This window comes from Emydura macquarii, unplaced genomic scaffold (genome assembly GCF_026122565.2).
Source record: "Emydura macquarii macquarii isolate MOO-44397 ecotype Brisbane River unplaced genomic scaffold, CSIRO-AGI_Emac_v2 contig_71, whole genome shotgun sequence".
Taxonomy (NCBI): Eukaryota; Metazoa; Chordata; order Testudines; family Chelidae; genus Emydura; species Emydura macquarii.
In genome coordinates, this window is record NW_027130208.1 from 7,984,489 (window position 1) to 7,998,409 (window position 13,921).

A 13,921-nucleotide genomic window follows, 5' to 3' on the forward strand; every position below is an offset into this window, starting at 1 on the left:
AGAGCCTCTGGCCAGCACCCAGCCCCGGTGCTGCAGGCAGAAGACTCACGCTGCTGCCCACACATATCAGAGGCAGCAGCTTACCTTGCTGCGGTAGGAGACTGGACGTAGCGTGGACTAGAACAGGAAGTAGGAGAACCGTAGAATGAGGGGAGAGCAGAGTGTGAGGGGGAAACGGGGAGCCGGATAGGGAGGAAGCAAGAGTGGGGACGGGGGAAATGCAGCAGAGACCAGGGGGAGGAAATACGGATCAGAGGGGGTAAGATCCGCCGGGGGGCAGACGGAGCAGGGAAGAGAGGGGAACAGGGGATGGGAAATAGGGGGGAGAGTGAAGGAGACAGGCATCCTAGCATGTAGCAGAGGGAGGGAAGGGGGGCATACAGACCTCCTGCTGGGCTAAGAGGAAGGGAAGAGAAGAATGGCAGGGTATGGGGATGCACACAGATCCTGTGGCATGGCGGGAGGGAAATGGGGGATGGGATGGTGGTGGGCACAGAGCCCTGGCTACAGGGGATGGGTGGATTTGCAGGGAGTCCTTGACATAGAAGGGGGTGGGAGGGTGGCACACAGGGACCTTGTGGGGCACGGGAGAGGAAATGGAGGGATGCAAGGAGCCCCTGGTGTGTGCAACGCGCTCGGCCAACAGACCATACAAAGAGTGTGATGCCCTAGTGAATCAGACACTTCCTACAGGGATCATAAGCCTGACTGGCTGCCCAGCGTCTTCCATGGAAAGGGGTCACCGGCTCACAGCTCCAAGGCCAGGAAGAGCCCGATGAGAGGAGAAAAGGGAGAGGCGTTATGGGGAGCAGGATCGTTTTCATCTCCCCACGAGAGCCTGTTGTTCACCAGGATGCTCAGTCTGCAGCAAAGGACTGTCTAGGCTACAGCCGGGTCGCCCTGGATCAGCGGTCACCGTGCACACTGACCGATGGCACCGGTGAAGAGCGGCAGGCACTGTACCCTGCTAGGGGGTCCGGAGATGTTGGTCTGTTTGCATGGCCCAGGCACTGACGTCCCTCCTCCTCTTTTAAAAATTCCCTTTGGCTTGGAAGAGGAAAAGCGTGGAAACGACGTTTAGGTCCTATGCTCTGATTTAGAGACCGGCTCCAGAGAAACCTGCCCCATAGACACATGAAGACTTAATTCTACAGAGCGTTTCTCACGTGAAAAAGAAGGACGCCAATAAAGAATTTTTAATAATTACATCATTAGGTAGCACTTTGAACCTGAAGGATTCTCTGGCACTTTACAAGCTATGGGGAAAATTCCTCCTAGGCAGTGGACTGGCACAAGGCCTAGATCTCACTCGTAAGTGTGACTTGGTTCCTCAAAGTAGCACTTAGCTGCTGCGTAAGCCTTGCACAAGGGTGAATTTCACCCCATATGCATATCGTACCACTGAAAGGAAGGCATCTCTAGTGCATACGGCAGGTACCGACACAGGGCACACTGCACAATTGCATATTCCCATCCAGCTGGGCTCGGATTCAGGAATGCACTGGTATTCAGGAAAGAACCTATGATTAGAGTTAAGCATTTGATTAAATCCCATGAAAATCATTGGAACTTAAGCAGACACTAAGCTAAACACAGGTCCAAGTGCTTTCCTGAACTGGGGCCTTTCTAAACGTTTCTCTCCATTTTTGAAACAGTGAAAGGTGAAAGAATATTGAGAACAGCTCTGTGAAAATGATTAAGTGATCATCAAGATGCTATTTTAAGCAATCTTTATCAACCCATCCTAGTTTCCATACTTCTCTCCCACTCTCCTATCTCCCACCTTTTGAACTGCCTTCCTGTCCCACAAGGGGAGCTTCTTGCAAAGATCTTGAGTTGGATATGGCCTTTGATATTTCATCCTTTAGGTAAACAGCCAGTGCAGGTGCATTATTGAGATCCCTGCATCAAGCGCTTCATATACAGGTTGTGGCTTTTTAAAAGACATTAGGATTTCCTCACAACATGCAGCACGAATGAAGCAAAACCAAAACCAAAAACAAGAACAAAACAAAAAAACCCACACAACAAGTTTAAGCACCCTTAGCTAGTCTAACTACTGAGAAACACCAGAGAACATCTTATCTATCATTAGTGACTAGCAGTGGGTTGCGTCACTGGAGTTGGGAATCCGGTTATATTTTGTAGCTGACACTGCCCTTTACTCGGACTGTGCCTCCTTGCCCTGAAGCACAAACGAGAGTGGCTACGCTGTTTATTGCGTTAATGTGGCTTTTGAATACGTCTGATGCACCTGTCTTCTCACCTGAATGACAGGTTCTTAAATGAGAGTTAAGATGTGTTAATTCAACACAAATTTAGACTGCATTTTTTATAACCTCCAATGAGCTGAAATCGGCCATAATTGTGATCAGATGTTCCCCAAATGGAATTAACTAACTATAAAGTCACTAATTTTAGTGTTAAAAGGCAATGGGCCAAATTTTTCCCTAGGGCAAATCCACTGACTTCAACGGAACTATGCCAAAGATGAGTTTGACCCAAATTTCCAGCCAGCCTCCAGTTTTTTCACCCATGCAAAACTGATGGGACATAGAAAAATAGGCAATCACCCGTTTTGCACATGCAAATCCCACATTTATTGCTTTATCTAATGTATTAGGAATATTCCATACACCATTAAGAATTGTTGCGAATTGCATTACTGCCACGCACAGAAAAGTGTAGCCATAAATAATAATCGAGCCCAAGATGCTCACATTTATAATATGCCAGCCATGTGGGGCCCTACTGTGCTAAGTGCTATACAAACAGTGACAGTCCCTGCTCCAAAGAGCTTGCAAGCTAAAAGAAGGGAATTATTGAGGGGAGTTAGGGGGGAGGGATTGCAGCACGTGGTGTAGCATGTTCTGAACACAACAAGCGGGGGTGGGGTGGGGGTGGGGTAAACCCACAGGCTTTCATTACCGAGTTCAGAAAAGCTTGAACCCAATCTTGTTCTCTTGGTACGGGATCCTGCAGTGTAAGGATCTTCCGGGTTGGTACCCCAACATGAAGACAAATGAAGCGTCATACTGCTACAGTTCACATAGGTTCAACCTCCAGTTCTCATAGGTGCTGTTCCTTCTGACTTCTCGTCCAACTGTATACTCAGTCTGATTAGCAAGTGAAGACCAAACTATTCTCCTGGAATACTGCCATGCTGTCTGTGCAGCACTAGTTTTAACCAGCATGGTTAAGAGGCGACAGGTTTCCCACATGATCGCCATATTTGGGATCGGGAAGGAATTTTCCCCCAGGGCAGATTGGCAGAAGCTCTGGGGTTTTTTCGCCTTCCTCTGCAGCACGGGGCACAGCTCATTTGCTGGTGGATTCTCTGTACCTTGAAGTCTTTAAACAATGATTTCAGGACTCCATAGGTTACGGGGTCTATTACAGGAGTGGGTGGGTGAGGTTCTGTGGCCTGAGTTGTGCAGGAGGTCAGACTAGATGATCATAATGGTCCCTTCTGACCTTAAAGTCTATGAGATCTGCTCTGATTTTTTATGATCTACATTCAGAGATAATCCAGGGTTCATTGCACCAGCTTTGAAGGAGAAGTTATACAAAGAGATTGAAGGGCTGTCTGGTTTTATAGCAGTTTGTTAGTATCTTAGTGCTGTTCTGAAACTCTCTTTTCCCAGCAAACCTCCTTTCTGAATTTTAAGCAAAGCTCCCTATCCTTATGCCTCCTACAGAAACCATACACTAGGAGAACTCTCTCTCTTCTCTTCTGGCAGGTGTGCTGTGCAAAATCAGGCAGCTGGCACTTCCTACACTAATACTAATTAAAGCGCACACCTAGCAAAAGAAAAAAGGCTCTCATTCAAATGATGACACTCAAAGTAGTGAAATAAATCACTAGATGATACACTGTTCATTTCAGCACTTTGTGCATGATCATCAGTTTGTTTCAATACCATACAACTATGCTGTGTGAATAATAATATTTATCAGGGCCAGATGCGAATCTTCCTGGCTGGCCAGATGATATCTATGTTATATATGGAGCATTTTGTCCCCTGGCCTTTTATACTGCATACACATAAATACAAACACTGACCCATACCTTTCACACAACCCAATGTTTTGATGTGACTAGCATTTATTTTAATATCAACTTAGCGCCGGATAAGTGGTAATATTCTCCATATCCCATGACTAAATCAGCTACATTTTCCAATTCTATATTTTATGTGCTTTTGTGCCTAGTTAAACTGCTTCAGTTCCTTGAAACAATTTCTACCAACTGCCAAGACACTTATTTGAGATGGCAAACAGACTAAACTTGAGATTTCTCAGCTATTAAGCTTAGCCAATGAGACGCAGAACTCTTAACAGATGTTTACTTTTTTTCTTAATTTTTTTTTTTGAGACTGGAGGAGCAGGGAAGTGGGGTACCATTTTCCTCACTCTCCCAGAAACAAATTCCGATACAAGTGAGATTCACGTTCTTGCCATTAAATATTCTGTGTAAGGTTTCCACCCAGCCAGAAATGCCAGTTTTTGAACTCCAATCCTTTAAAATGTGACGTGTGAGAATGTTAGCAAACAACGGAGTTGCAGAGGCATGCACAGTGTGGACGGCCGACGAGCTAGGCAGCAGCTCTGCAGAAAAGGAGCTGGGGGTTACAGTGGATAAGAGGCTGGATATGAGTCAGCAGTGTGCCCTGGTTGCCAAGAAGGCTAATAGCATATTGGGCTGCATTAGGAGGAGCATTGCCAGCAGATCGCGGGAAGTGACTATTCCCCTCTATTTGGCATTGGTGAGGCCGCATTTGGAGTCCAGTTGTGTCCAGTTTTGGGCCCCCCACTACAAAAAGGATGTGGACAAGTTGGAGAGAGTCCAGAGGAGGGCAACAAAAATGATTAGGGGCTGGAGCACAAGACTTATGAGGAGAGGCTGAGGGAGCTAAGCTTGTTTAGTTTGGAAAAGAGAAGAACGAGGGGGGATTTGATAGCAGCCTTTACCTATCTGAAAGGGGGTTCCAGGGAGGATGGAGCTAGGCTGTTCTCAGTGGTGGCAGATGACAGAACAAGGAGCAACGGTCTCAAGTTGCAGTGGGGGAGATCTAGGTTGGCCATTAGGAAACACTTTTTCACTAGGAGGGTGGTGAAGCACTGGAATGGGTTACCTAGAGAGGTGGTGGAATCTCCATCTTCAGAGGTTTTTAAGGGGCAGCTTGACAAAGCCCTGGCTCGGATAATTTAGCTGAGGTTAGTCCTGCTTTGAGCAGGGGGTTGGACTAGGTGACCTCATGAGGTCCCTTCCAACTCTAATATTCTATGATTCTAATATACTGAATGGCTGCACCAGTTCATGAATGATCAGCTTATTTTGTTTCTCTATAATACCTGAAAGAATCGAGTTCCACACCTCCCGCGCGTCACAGCTAGGCAGGTTGTATGAAAAGCAACAACTGCTGCTTGACTTTATGGACACTACCAGAAGTCACAGAAACATTAGGCACTGCGGCAGTGGAGTTTATTGAAACATGGTTGCTGTTACAGCAAAGTTTTGGCAGACTGGCATAGGTAGGAGCCACCTGTGGTTTTATTTGATGCGTACACACAGTCCTCACTTAGGATTAGAGAGATTTCCCGTCCTCTGGACAGCTAATTTACCATTTAAAACACAGTAGTATGACAATGATTAAAAAAAAGCCACAGTTTAAAGATGTTTTCCAATGTGAATTTTTGAATTTTCTATACACCAAGTGTAACTTCCTAACCAGAAAGTAAGTGTGTGTGTGTGTGTATACATACATACCCGCATGTACATACACATATATATTAAAAGCACGTTCTCTTTGTTCTTGACTTTATGGGGTACCTTCAGGGAAAGAAGTACCCACGTTCAAATTTGTGTGTCTCATGCACGGGGCCATGTGCTTCCACTTGATCTTGATGCAGAGCTCTGGTTGAGATTAAGGAAGAACTAAGGTGTGGCTGGATTAGGGGGGCCCCTGAGGTGTATTCAGGAGCTCTGATTACTCCCTTCTACACCAATCTCACGTTCGGGGTGTCACGCTGGCTGGATTGGAGGGGCATTTATCGTATTGTTTGATATCAGTATCTCAAAATCATAATAACTCATATGAGATATGCCGTGTCAGGTACTGTTAGAAAGGCTGTAATGTGCTCAGTAAGATGATGATGTTCATGTGTTTTATGTGTAAGGGAAGTGATGGATATGTTTGATAGATCTGTATTTCAAATTGTGCTGTCTGGGCCACACCCCAGACAGGATGGCTGCAGCACTAGCCTGCTTAATGGCCCATTAAGAAATGCACAGGTACAGGGGGCCCAAGTGGAAAAGCCAGGGATATACCTGATGAGTCACCAGGACTTACTCATGTGACTCTGGACTCCATTTTGGATCCTGCAAAATTCCACAAGCAGCATGGCATAGACCAAAGGACATAAAAGGCAGCTGCCCGGGATCCATTTTGTCTTTCAGTCACCAGTCTTTAGTCTGTCTTTCAGTCATCACATACCTCCAGATCAACTCATCTACTGAAGCTGTGAAGCAAAGGACTGAGACCCTTCCAGGTACTGGTTGTACACCAGAGGGACTATACAAGCCTGCAAACTCCACAATTCTCCTAGAAACCTGGTATATCTGGACTTTCAAATCATTTGTATGTATCTGATTGCTTTAATTCTTTAATATTTCTTTTATAGTTTGTTTGTTTCTTTTTATAATAAACCTTTAGTTTTAGTTACTAAAGGATTGGCTGGCAGCGTGGTATTTTGGGTAAGATCCAAACTTAAATTGATCTGGTACTGTGGCTGACCCTTTGGGGTCAGGAGAAACCTTGTTGGTAAAGAGCATAGAGTTTAAATAACTGGTCTCTTTACTGGACCTAGTGGCCGATTGGGAGCCGGAGACTGAAATGCAGTAAAGGGGGCTGTGTACATCTTTATTTTGGCTTCTTGATAACTAGTGTGGGGAGTCAGAAGCACTGTTTGTGGCTGGTTGGGAAGTCTGACTTCAGTGTCACCCACCAGTGCCAGGAAAATCCGCTCTCCTTTTGTAGCCTGCCCTGCCCTTGGCATTTTCAGGTGGCTACCCTAGGCACGGACGGGTCACCTAAGGTAGACACTTGCTTTGGCCATTCAATATTACATGCATCTGGGAAGCACATGTGTGATGTCAATCAATCAGAGTTGGGGGCTAGCCACACAATTCTAATCCAGATTTCAAACCTCCAAAAGTCTGGGTATATTTGAATATGGATTTTGGTTTAGCCCCTTTGAAAGACAGAGGGCTGTGAAAACTGCATCCTGAAACCATCCCCTTCACAGTCATCCATGTACCTGAAGTTGGGGGGAGTGTTTAGATTTGAATCCTTCATTGTAATCTAGAAATATGATAACATTAACACCTAATTTATCAGTCAGTCTAGGCAATGGGCTCTAGTACAGGAAAATGTATAATAATGGGTAAAGGTTTCAAGAGACATCATGTTACCTTGTGCACACAAGATTTTGCATTCAGGAAAAAGAGTTCTACTGTGGTTTTGTCCTTCAGAAAGGAGATGCTTTCAATGTAAAACCTGAAAAAAAGAACAAAGCGACTTTATTTTCTTACCCAGGCTCCATTTCCCTCCCAAGTCATTCTGATTTCCTTATGGTCTTTGTTCTCCAGCAGTACAGATGGTTTAGAGGAACTATGACTTATTGCATTTAATTTCCTGCTTATTAGTAAGGAACAAGCAGAAAGACCTGAAAAGACGCAGCAAAAAGGGAATGACAAACACCCGTTCAACAGATAAGAGCGATCTGACGACTTTTCATCTCTTTTGAAAACCTTGTCAGGTTTCAAAGGAGCAAGTCGTCCTCTCAAGCAGAGAAAAGACACCATGGAATTGGAAAAGGTAATGGAAACTCTGTGTTGCAACTCGACAAAGCCAATGCAAAACCCACCGTGGCAGAAAGATTAGGGCCAGTGTGGCAGGTTGGCAGGGGCACGACCTTGGAACACATCGTGTCCAAGAACACATGGGAGTTCTCATTCCAGTACCTTGGACCGTCAGGGATTTGCACAGAATGCCTGCCTCTCTGCACTGTTCTAGATTCCCCCCCCTCCTCTCTGAAACAAGCACCAGTTCAGGAGTGTGCTGCCGCATAGGGGCACACAGTCTTTCCCCCATGGGGTCAAGCCATAGACAGGACTCAGTGAGATTGCTCAGAACCAACTGGAATGTCCATTGGAAATGGCACAAGCTTGGACAGCTACTTCCCCCCCTTGCCAACCACTCCCTCTCTTAACCAGCGTGAAACCCCATGTGGAGGAAGTGCTATTGGTTCAGGGCTGGAGAAGCATTTTGCACACTGGCTGTGCTCTTCCCTGACTGCATTTTGCCAGCACTCAGGTGTGTTAGCACCTATGCACTGGAGGGGCGTGAAAATGTTTATCGGTGCTGAGCAGTTTCTGTAAATAGGCATCCTGTGTGATGAATCTAAAGATGATCAGGGCTGCTACATGGTGCCTTTTGATTCAGTTTCCAGCATGTGAGGTCTAAGGTTTTATTATTGACCGTGCTGGAGTTCAGCTGCCAGAACCAGAGGCCAGGGACACACTTGTGTCATCTGACCTCTCTCTAAACATCAAAAGTCTGACACTGAACCCTTCTGATCCACTGAATCTTCTTCCCCCAAGTGGCAGCTCACTCTGGGCACCAGGCTTTCAGAAGCCCCTTCTTGTGTGACTAAATATAGCAGGTGCAAGAGCATTTGTTTGTAGCATGGCCAAGCTGCGGCACTCTTGACAGCTCTTAGGAATGCTGGGTCTGTGGAGTCCTCTGAAGGAAAATAAGTGTTTCCTTATTCGCAAAAGGCTCACAACTGTGAAGCTCTCCTTGACTGATTTGCTAAAGGAATTCTTTACTTGTGGTGATTCCAAAGCTTTGCCTGAAGTATCTGCACTTTCTTCCACAAGCTTTGAACCATCCCCCCCTTCTCTTTGTGTGCCAAACAACCTCCCTTAAAACCCTCCTTAAATCACGTTTCCTCTCTGAAGCCTGGCTTCACTGGTCTCCCTTGACGTCCTCATCATTATGCGCTTGCACCATTACCGCCTGTATTGTCATGGACTAGCTGATGTACCTCTGCTCTCTACTGGTCAGAATCAGTACTGCTATGCAGTGTGTCAGTCTGACTCTGAAGAAAAATTCTCCCTTAGGTCAAGTGGAAGGGGGCTTTCCTGCTTTTTGAGAGAGAGGATCTGAGTTCTGACCTCACCGTCACCGTGCAGACACTAGTGGCCATGATGCAATAACGGTCACATCTTAGATGGCCCGGGATTGCTACAGTATCATATTTACTTGGATTTAAACTACTAGAAAAGAACGCATGTTCCAGGCTTAATCAGATAAAAATACAAAACCAAGAAAATAGCAGCAAATCCCACAGCATACACCAATCCTCAAAAACATATTCTGAAACTAAATCTCACACCTCTCGGCTTACCAAGAGACGCCCATCCTCCAGTCCCTCTGTCTAAGCATACAGTATTTTCCATGTCTAGATGGATCGCAGCCCAGACACCGATCCCAGATACGCTGGCATCTGGAGGAATTCCAGTAAATACAATGGAGTTACTGGCATGAATGAGATCACCGTCTGGACACACAACGCTTGATGCACAGACACAAAGCCAAGCACCTTGCTGTCACTCTACAAATACTAAAAAATAAACGCAACAACAAGTTCTATAAGTGCTTTTGCTTTGCACTTTCCCCCTAATCCTCACCTGGGATATTACACTCAACAGGACCAAGACTATGAACGCTACACACCAACCGGTGCCTAGCCAATTAATGTTTATAATCCCGGAAGCGTGAATCTCTCAAGTCTATATAAAGCAAAGACAACATGGTCTGAAAGGTCTGAAAGGTCCGAACAGTTCGCTATCAGTGCACGGGCTTCTCAGAACGATGGAACGTGTGGGGCCAGTTTGCCCTGGCCCCTAATGCCGGGGGACGGTGTAGCAGGATGGCTGATTCCTGGGCATCTCCTCGTGGCCAGAGATCCCTCTGCTGTGCCCTGCTGCCGATTCCTCCCCTCTTCACGCCCTCTTCATAACTCTCAGTCCACAGGTGATCAAAACATTCCCCACCTGGGGCCCCATTTATTGAGTCCTCACATACTGGGCCTCCAGGCCTGACGCCCAATTCGGGCACTCTCTCCCTTTACACCGGAGTCCCCAGCCCTTCTTCCCAGAGCGAGGTCCCAGTTCAAAGTCTTTCTGGCTTTACCTGGCTGCAGCTCAGCCCTCTGGTTTCCAGACCCCCAAATCCTTCTTCCAGGCAGGGTCTCTAGCAGGAGCATCCTGTTGATTGTAGCTCATCCCCTCTGTCACAGCTCCCTTGGTCTCAGGGTCATTCCTGCAGGAGCCTTTCCTACTCTCTGCTGTTTCTCTACCCTTTCCTTTGCGGCAGATTCCTGCTGCTCTCTAGAGGGCGGCCATCGTGGTCTCTCCCAGGTGGGGCTCATTCTGTAAGCAGGATTGGCCAGCCCCAGCCCTCCAACCCGTCAGAGCAGCCTGTTACAGCTGGGTTCTAGGACTATCCCCCCAACATAAAGACCAGAGACCGCTGCAATCCTTGCGTGCTAGGGACTGCTCTCGCTATGTGCCCCAGAAGCACAGATGGAGGGCTGGGAGGGATGAGGCAGAGTGCCTACGCCTTGCTATGCTCCTTGGAGTACTTGGGAAGGGTTGTACCTCCTGACAGAACTCCCCTCCCTGGAGCACTATGGCTGCTTTCTGCCTCCTCTTCTAGCCCCTTATATCTCAGTTCAGAATATTTACCATAAATATCTGTAAAAGGACTTACAGCGTGAACCGAAAAGCCAGGGATGTACCCAGAGTAGCAGCACGGAGTGGGAGATAGTGCTATTGTCCTTGGTATTATTCCATGGATGGTAACACATACTGCTTTTGTTAGCCAAACTTACGCAATATATAGCATTATTCATGCAGCAATTCAGAAGAGAACAAATTTAATGGTAATTGTTCTAGTATCTTGCACTTGTACGGCACCTTCCATCCAGGATTTTAAAGCATTTGGCTAACACGACTGAGCCTCACAGCTGTCCTGCAAAGGACAGATACACCATTATCTTCATTTCACAGACTGGAACACACCTAAGCTAATGCACGACTTGTCCAAGGTCACAGTGTGACATAGCTGGGAACAGAACCCACACTCCCAACTCTCAGCCCTGTGCTGGAGCCAGAAGACCATCCTTCCCCTCAGTTTTCACAAGACTCCTTTACACTTAGTGCGTTAGCTTTAAAACTCCTGTAGGAGAAAAGAGAGTGGTGTGCGCTATGGACGTTTCTGCCTCCCTCTAGCTAAAACCAAATGTTGTCCCGCCAAACAACCCTGCTAAATGGTGCCATGAATTTGCTCTCAATTTATTTCTCCAAATGTGTGACTCCGCAGAATTTAACGACCCTTTACAATGTCTCTACTTTGGCTCTGATTCAGTACAGCTCTTGTGTACTTTATGCATGCGCATACGTCTCATTGACATAAGAAAATACAGTATATGACAGATGTTAGTCATGTTGCTTAACACACTACATGAAGGTGCTCAGATGCTATGGTGATGAGCGTGGTATAAGAACCTATACAGCACAGCACAGAACAGAATGCTGTTCTGAAAAGTGTTACTTTCCTGATTTGGGGCCTTCGTTTGCACTTCCAGAGCTCCTTTTGCTCAGGGATCTCAGAGCTCTTAATTTATTAGTTATTCACAATGGCCCCACAAGCAGTGTATTCTTATACCCATTTTACAGATGGGTAAGCTTAGCTCAGAGAGGTTTAAGACCAAGGGTTGCCCAAGACCACCTGTGAATCAGGGGCAGAGCGGAGCACAGAGCCATGGAGTCCTAAGACCTTATCCTTTGAGATGCTGGGTCCCTCAGTGTCCACTCAAGTCAATGAAGTCTTCTCACGCTGCTCAGAAACTGATGGGTCTCCACTGACTTCATTGAATCTGCTCTTGGCTTACACGAGTAAGAAAGGGAAATCTGATTCACTGATTTTAAGGAAGACTGAGGACACCTGTCACCTAGCAGGGTCAGGCTCAAAGCTTCCCCACTTCTAGACCACTTGTTAAAATGTAGAATTTTCTACCATTTAAACACACACAGTGCACCCGCGCTACAAAATGCAAATTGTGCAAACAGAGCCACTTCTCCCGAAGGTGCACACAAAGGTCGCAACTCTGCAGCACGGGCAAGTGCCATTTCAGACAGATACCATCCTATGCTCTCACCCAAGTAGCTGCAATTTCTTTCAGGATTTAACCTGGGGAGGCTTTTCCTCTGCACTTTGTAGATGTGTTTTTATTTCTTCTATGGGACATACTGTACTTTCCTATTTCCGCAGCGTGAGCAAGGAACGCGGGACCACAGAGATAAGGATGTTCAAGGGATGACAGGCATGTTTGCCAAGACAATAACATGCTGGATCTGGTTTTGTTTCCAATGCCGTCATCATTCTAGAAAGAGTCATATTTTTAAAACTAGTTTTTGTAAGCGGCAGAGTCTTTAACTGATTGCGTATATCACATGACGACTGGTGTGACTATACTGAATTTACGGCTGACTTAAGACAACAACATTATTAACTAAAATTGAAGGGCACAATCTGACACTTGTTTTTCATTACCGTAATGCAAGAGTTCTCAAGCTGGGGTCATAACCCCGAGGTGGGTCAGAGCAGGTGTGTCAGGGTCAGTGCCACCCTGCCCTTCCTATATCACTAATGGGAAAGGATCCATTGCAGTAATGGGAAAAGATTGAGGGGCATTCACCATTGCTCATGATAATGGCTGCTCACAGCACTGCATTGTTATATGTGCTATACATTTTCTCTGGAATTGAAAAGACTGCGAGACAATTTATTAATGACTGGCACTTGTAAAAAACAAGTATGTATCATGAAAGTTTTTTGAAAGAAATATAAATGATCTTTGTTGGTAAGTTGGCAACTCTCTGTGAAATGTTTCATTTTTCAACAACAAAATTCATTTCAGTGTGGGACAAGCCAGTCTCTCAGCTTTTTATGTTTTTTCCACAGGAAAAGGTCACTGTGTGAAGAGTAAAAGGAGCGACTTTTTCTCCACACAAACTAAACCAATTTAAAAAAAAAAAATTGATTAAAAAAATGGGAAATTTCCAAGAAGTCAACACGTCTTACAAAAGTTTGATATCTTCAAAGGACCATTTTCCGTTCACACTTTGTTGCAATATAAACAGCACAAACACGCTTTATTAATGATTACAACGTTTGGCATTTGAATGGCGCTTTTCATCTACTGAATGCTTTGCAGACGGTAAGGGTCGATCCTGAGAGATGCTGAGCACCCTCCAGATAGTCAGAGTTAAGGGTGCTTGGCAACTGCCAGGAGACACTTATTAATCAGAACGACCGGTCCAAAAACGACGTTTTATTGTTTATAATTCATTTGTCGTGTGTTCAATTACCTCCACTACCCGCTGACTTTCATGAAATGACTCATAATTTTACATCTGGGTGAGTGATATCTAAATCAGACTCTAGCTAACTAAATACACTGGCACCAAGGAAATAAATAGTGAATATGACACACCAGGTTGTATGACACCAGGGAACTTATGTACAACTACCTTTAACTATAACGTAAGTTGCATGGCTTGCCCTGTGTATGTTTATTTTTGGAAAGGTTTCTAAAGGTTACATTAAAATTAGCAGCATTGTAAATGGTGGGACCAGTTGACCAAAGCTTAAGAACGAGATGCTGCATTTCTTGTTGAGGCACAACTTCCAGCTGACTAAGGAATACAGGATGCGAGGTCAAAGGTGCCAGACACTGTCACTTTAACAGTCCGGCTAATCCCAGGAGACTCTGAACTCCAGGGGAT

The 13,921-nt window shown here is 45.7% G+C and overlaps 1 protein-coding gene across 5 annotated transcripts in view; it reads right to left on the reverse strand.

Moving 5' to 3' along the window:
* The window catches only part of FRMD4B (FERM domain containing 4B), a 185,591-nt gene that overhangs the window by 62,870 nt on the left and 108,800 nt on the right, over positions 1 to 13,921 (reverse strand). For all 5 annotated transcript variants that reach the window (XM_067542245.1, XM_067542255.1, XM_067542272.1 and 2 more), the window contains one exon: positions 7,475 to 7,559. In XM_067542245.1, coding sequence (XP_067398346.1) covers positions 7,475 to 7,559 — 85 coding nt within the window. The remainder of the gene's footprint in view (positions 1 to 7,474; positions 7,560 to 13,921) is intronic.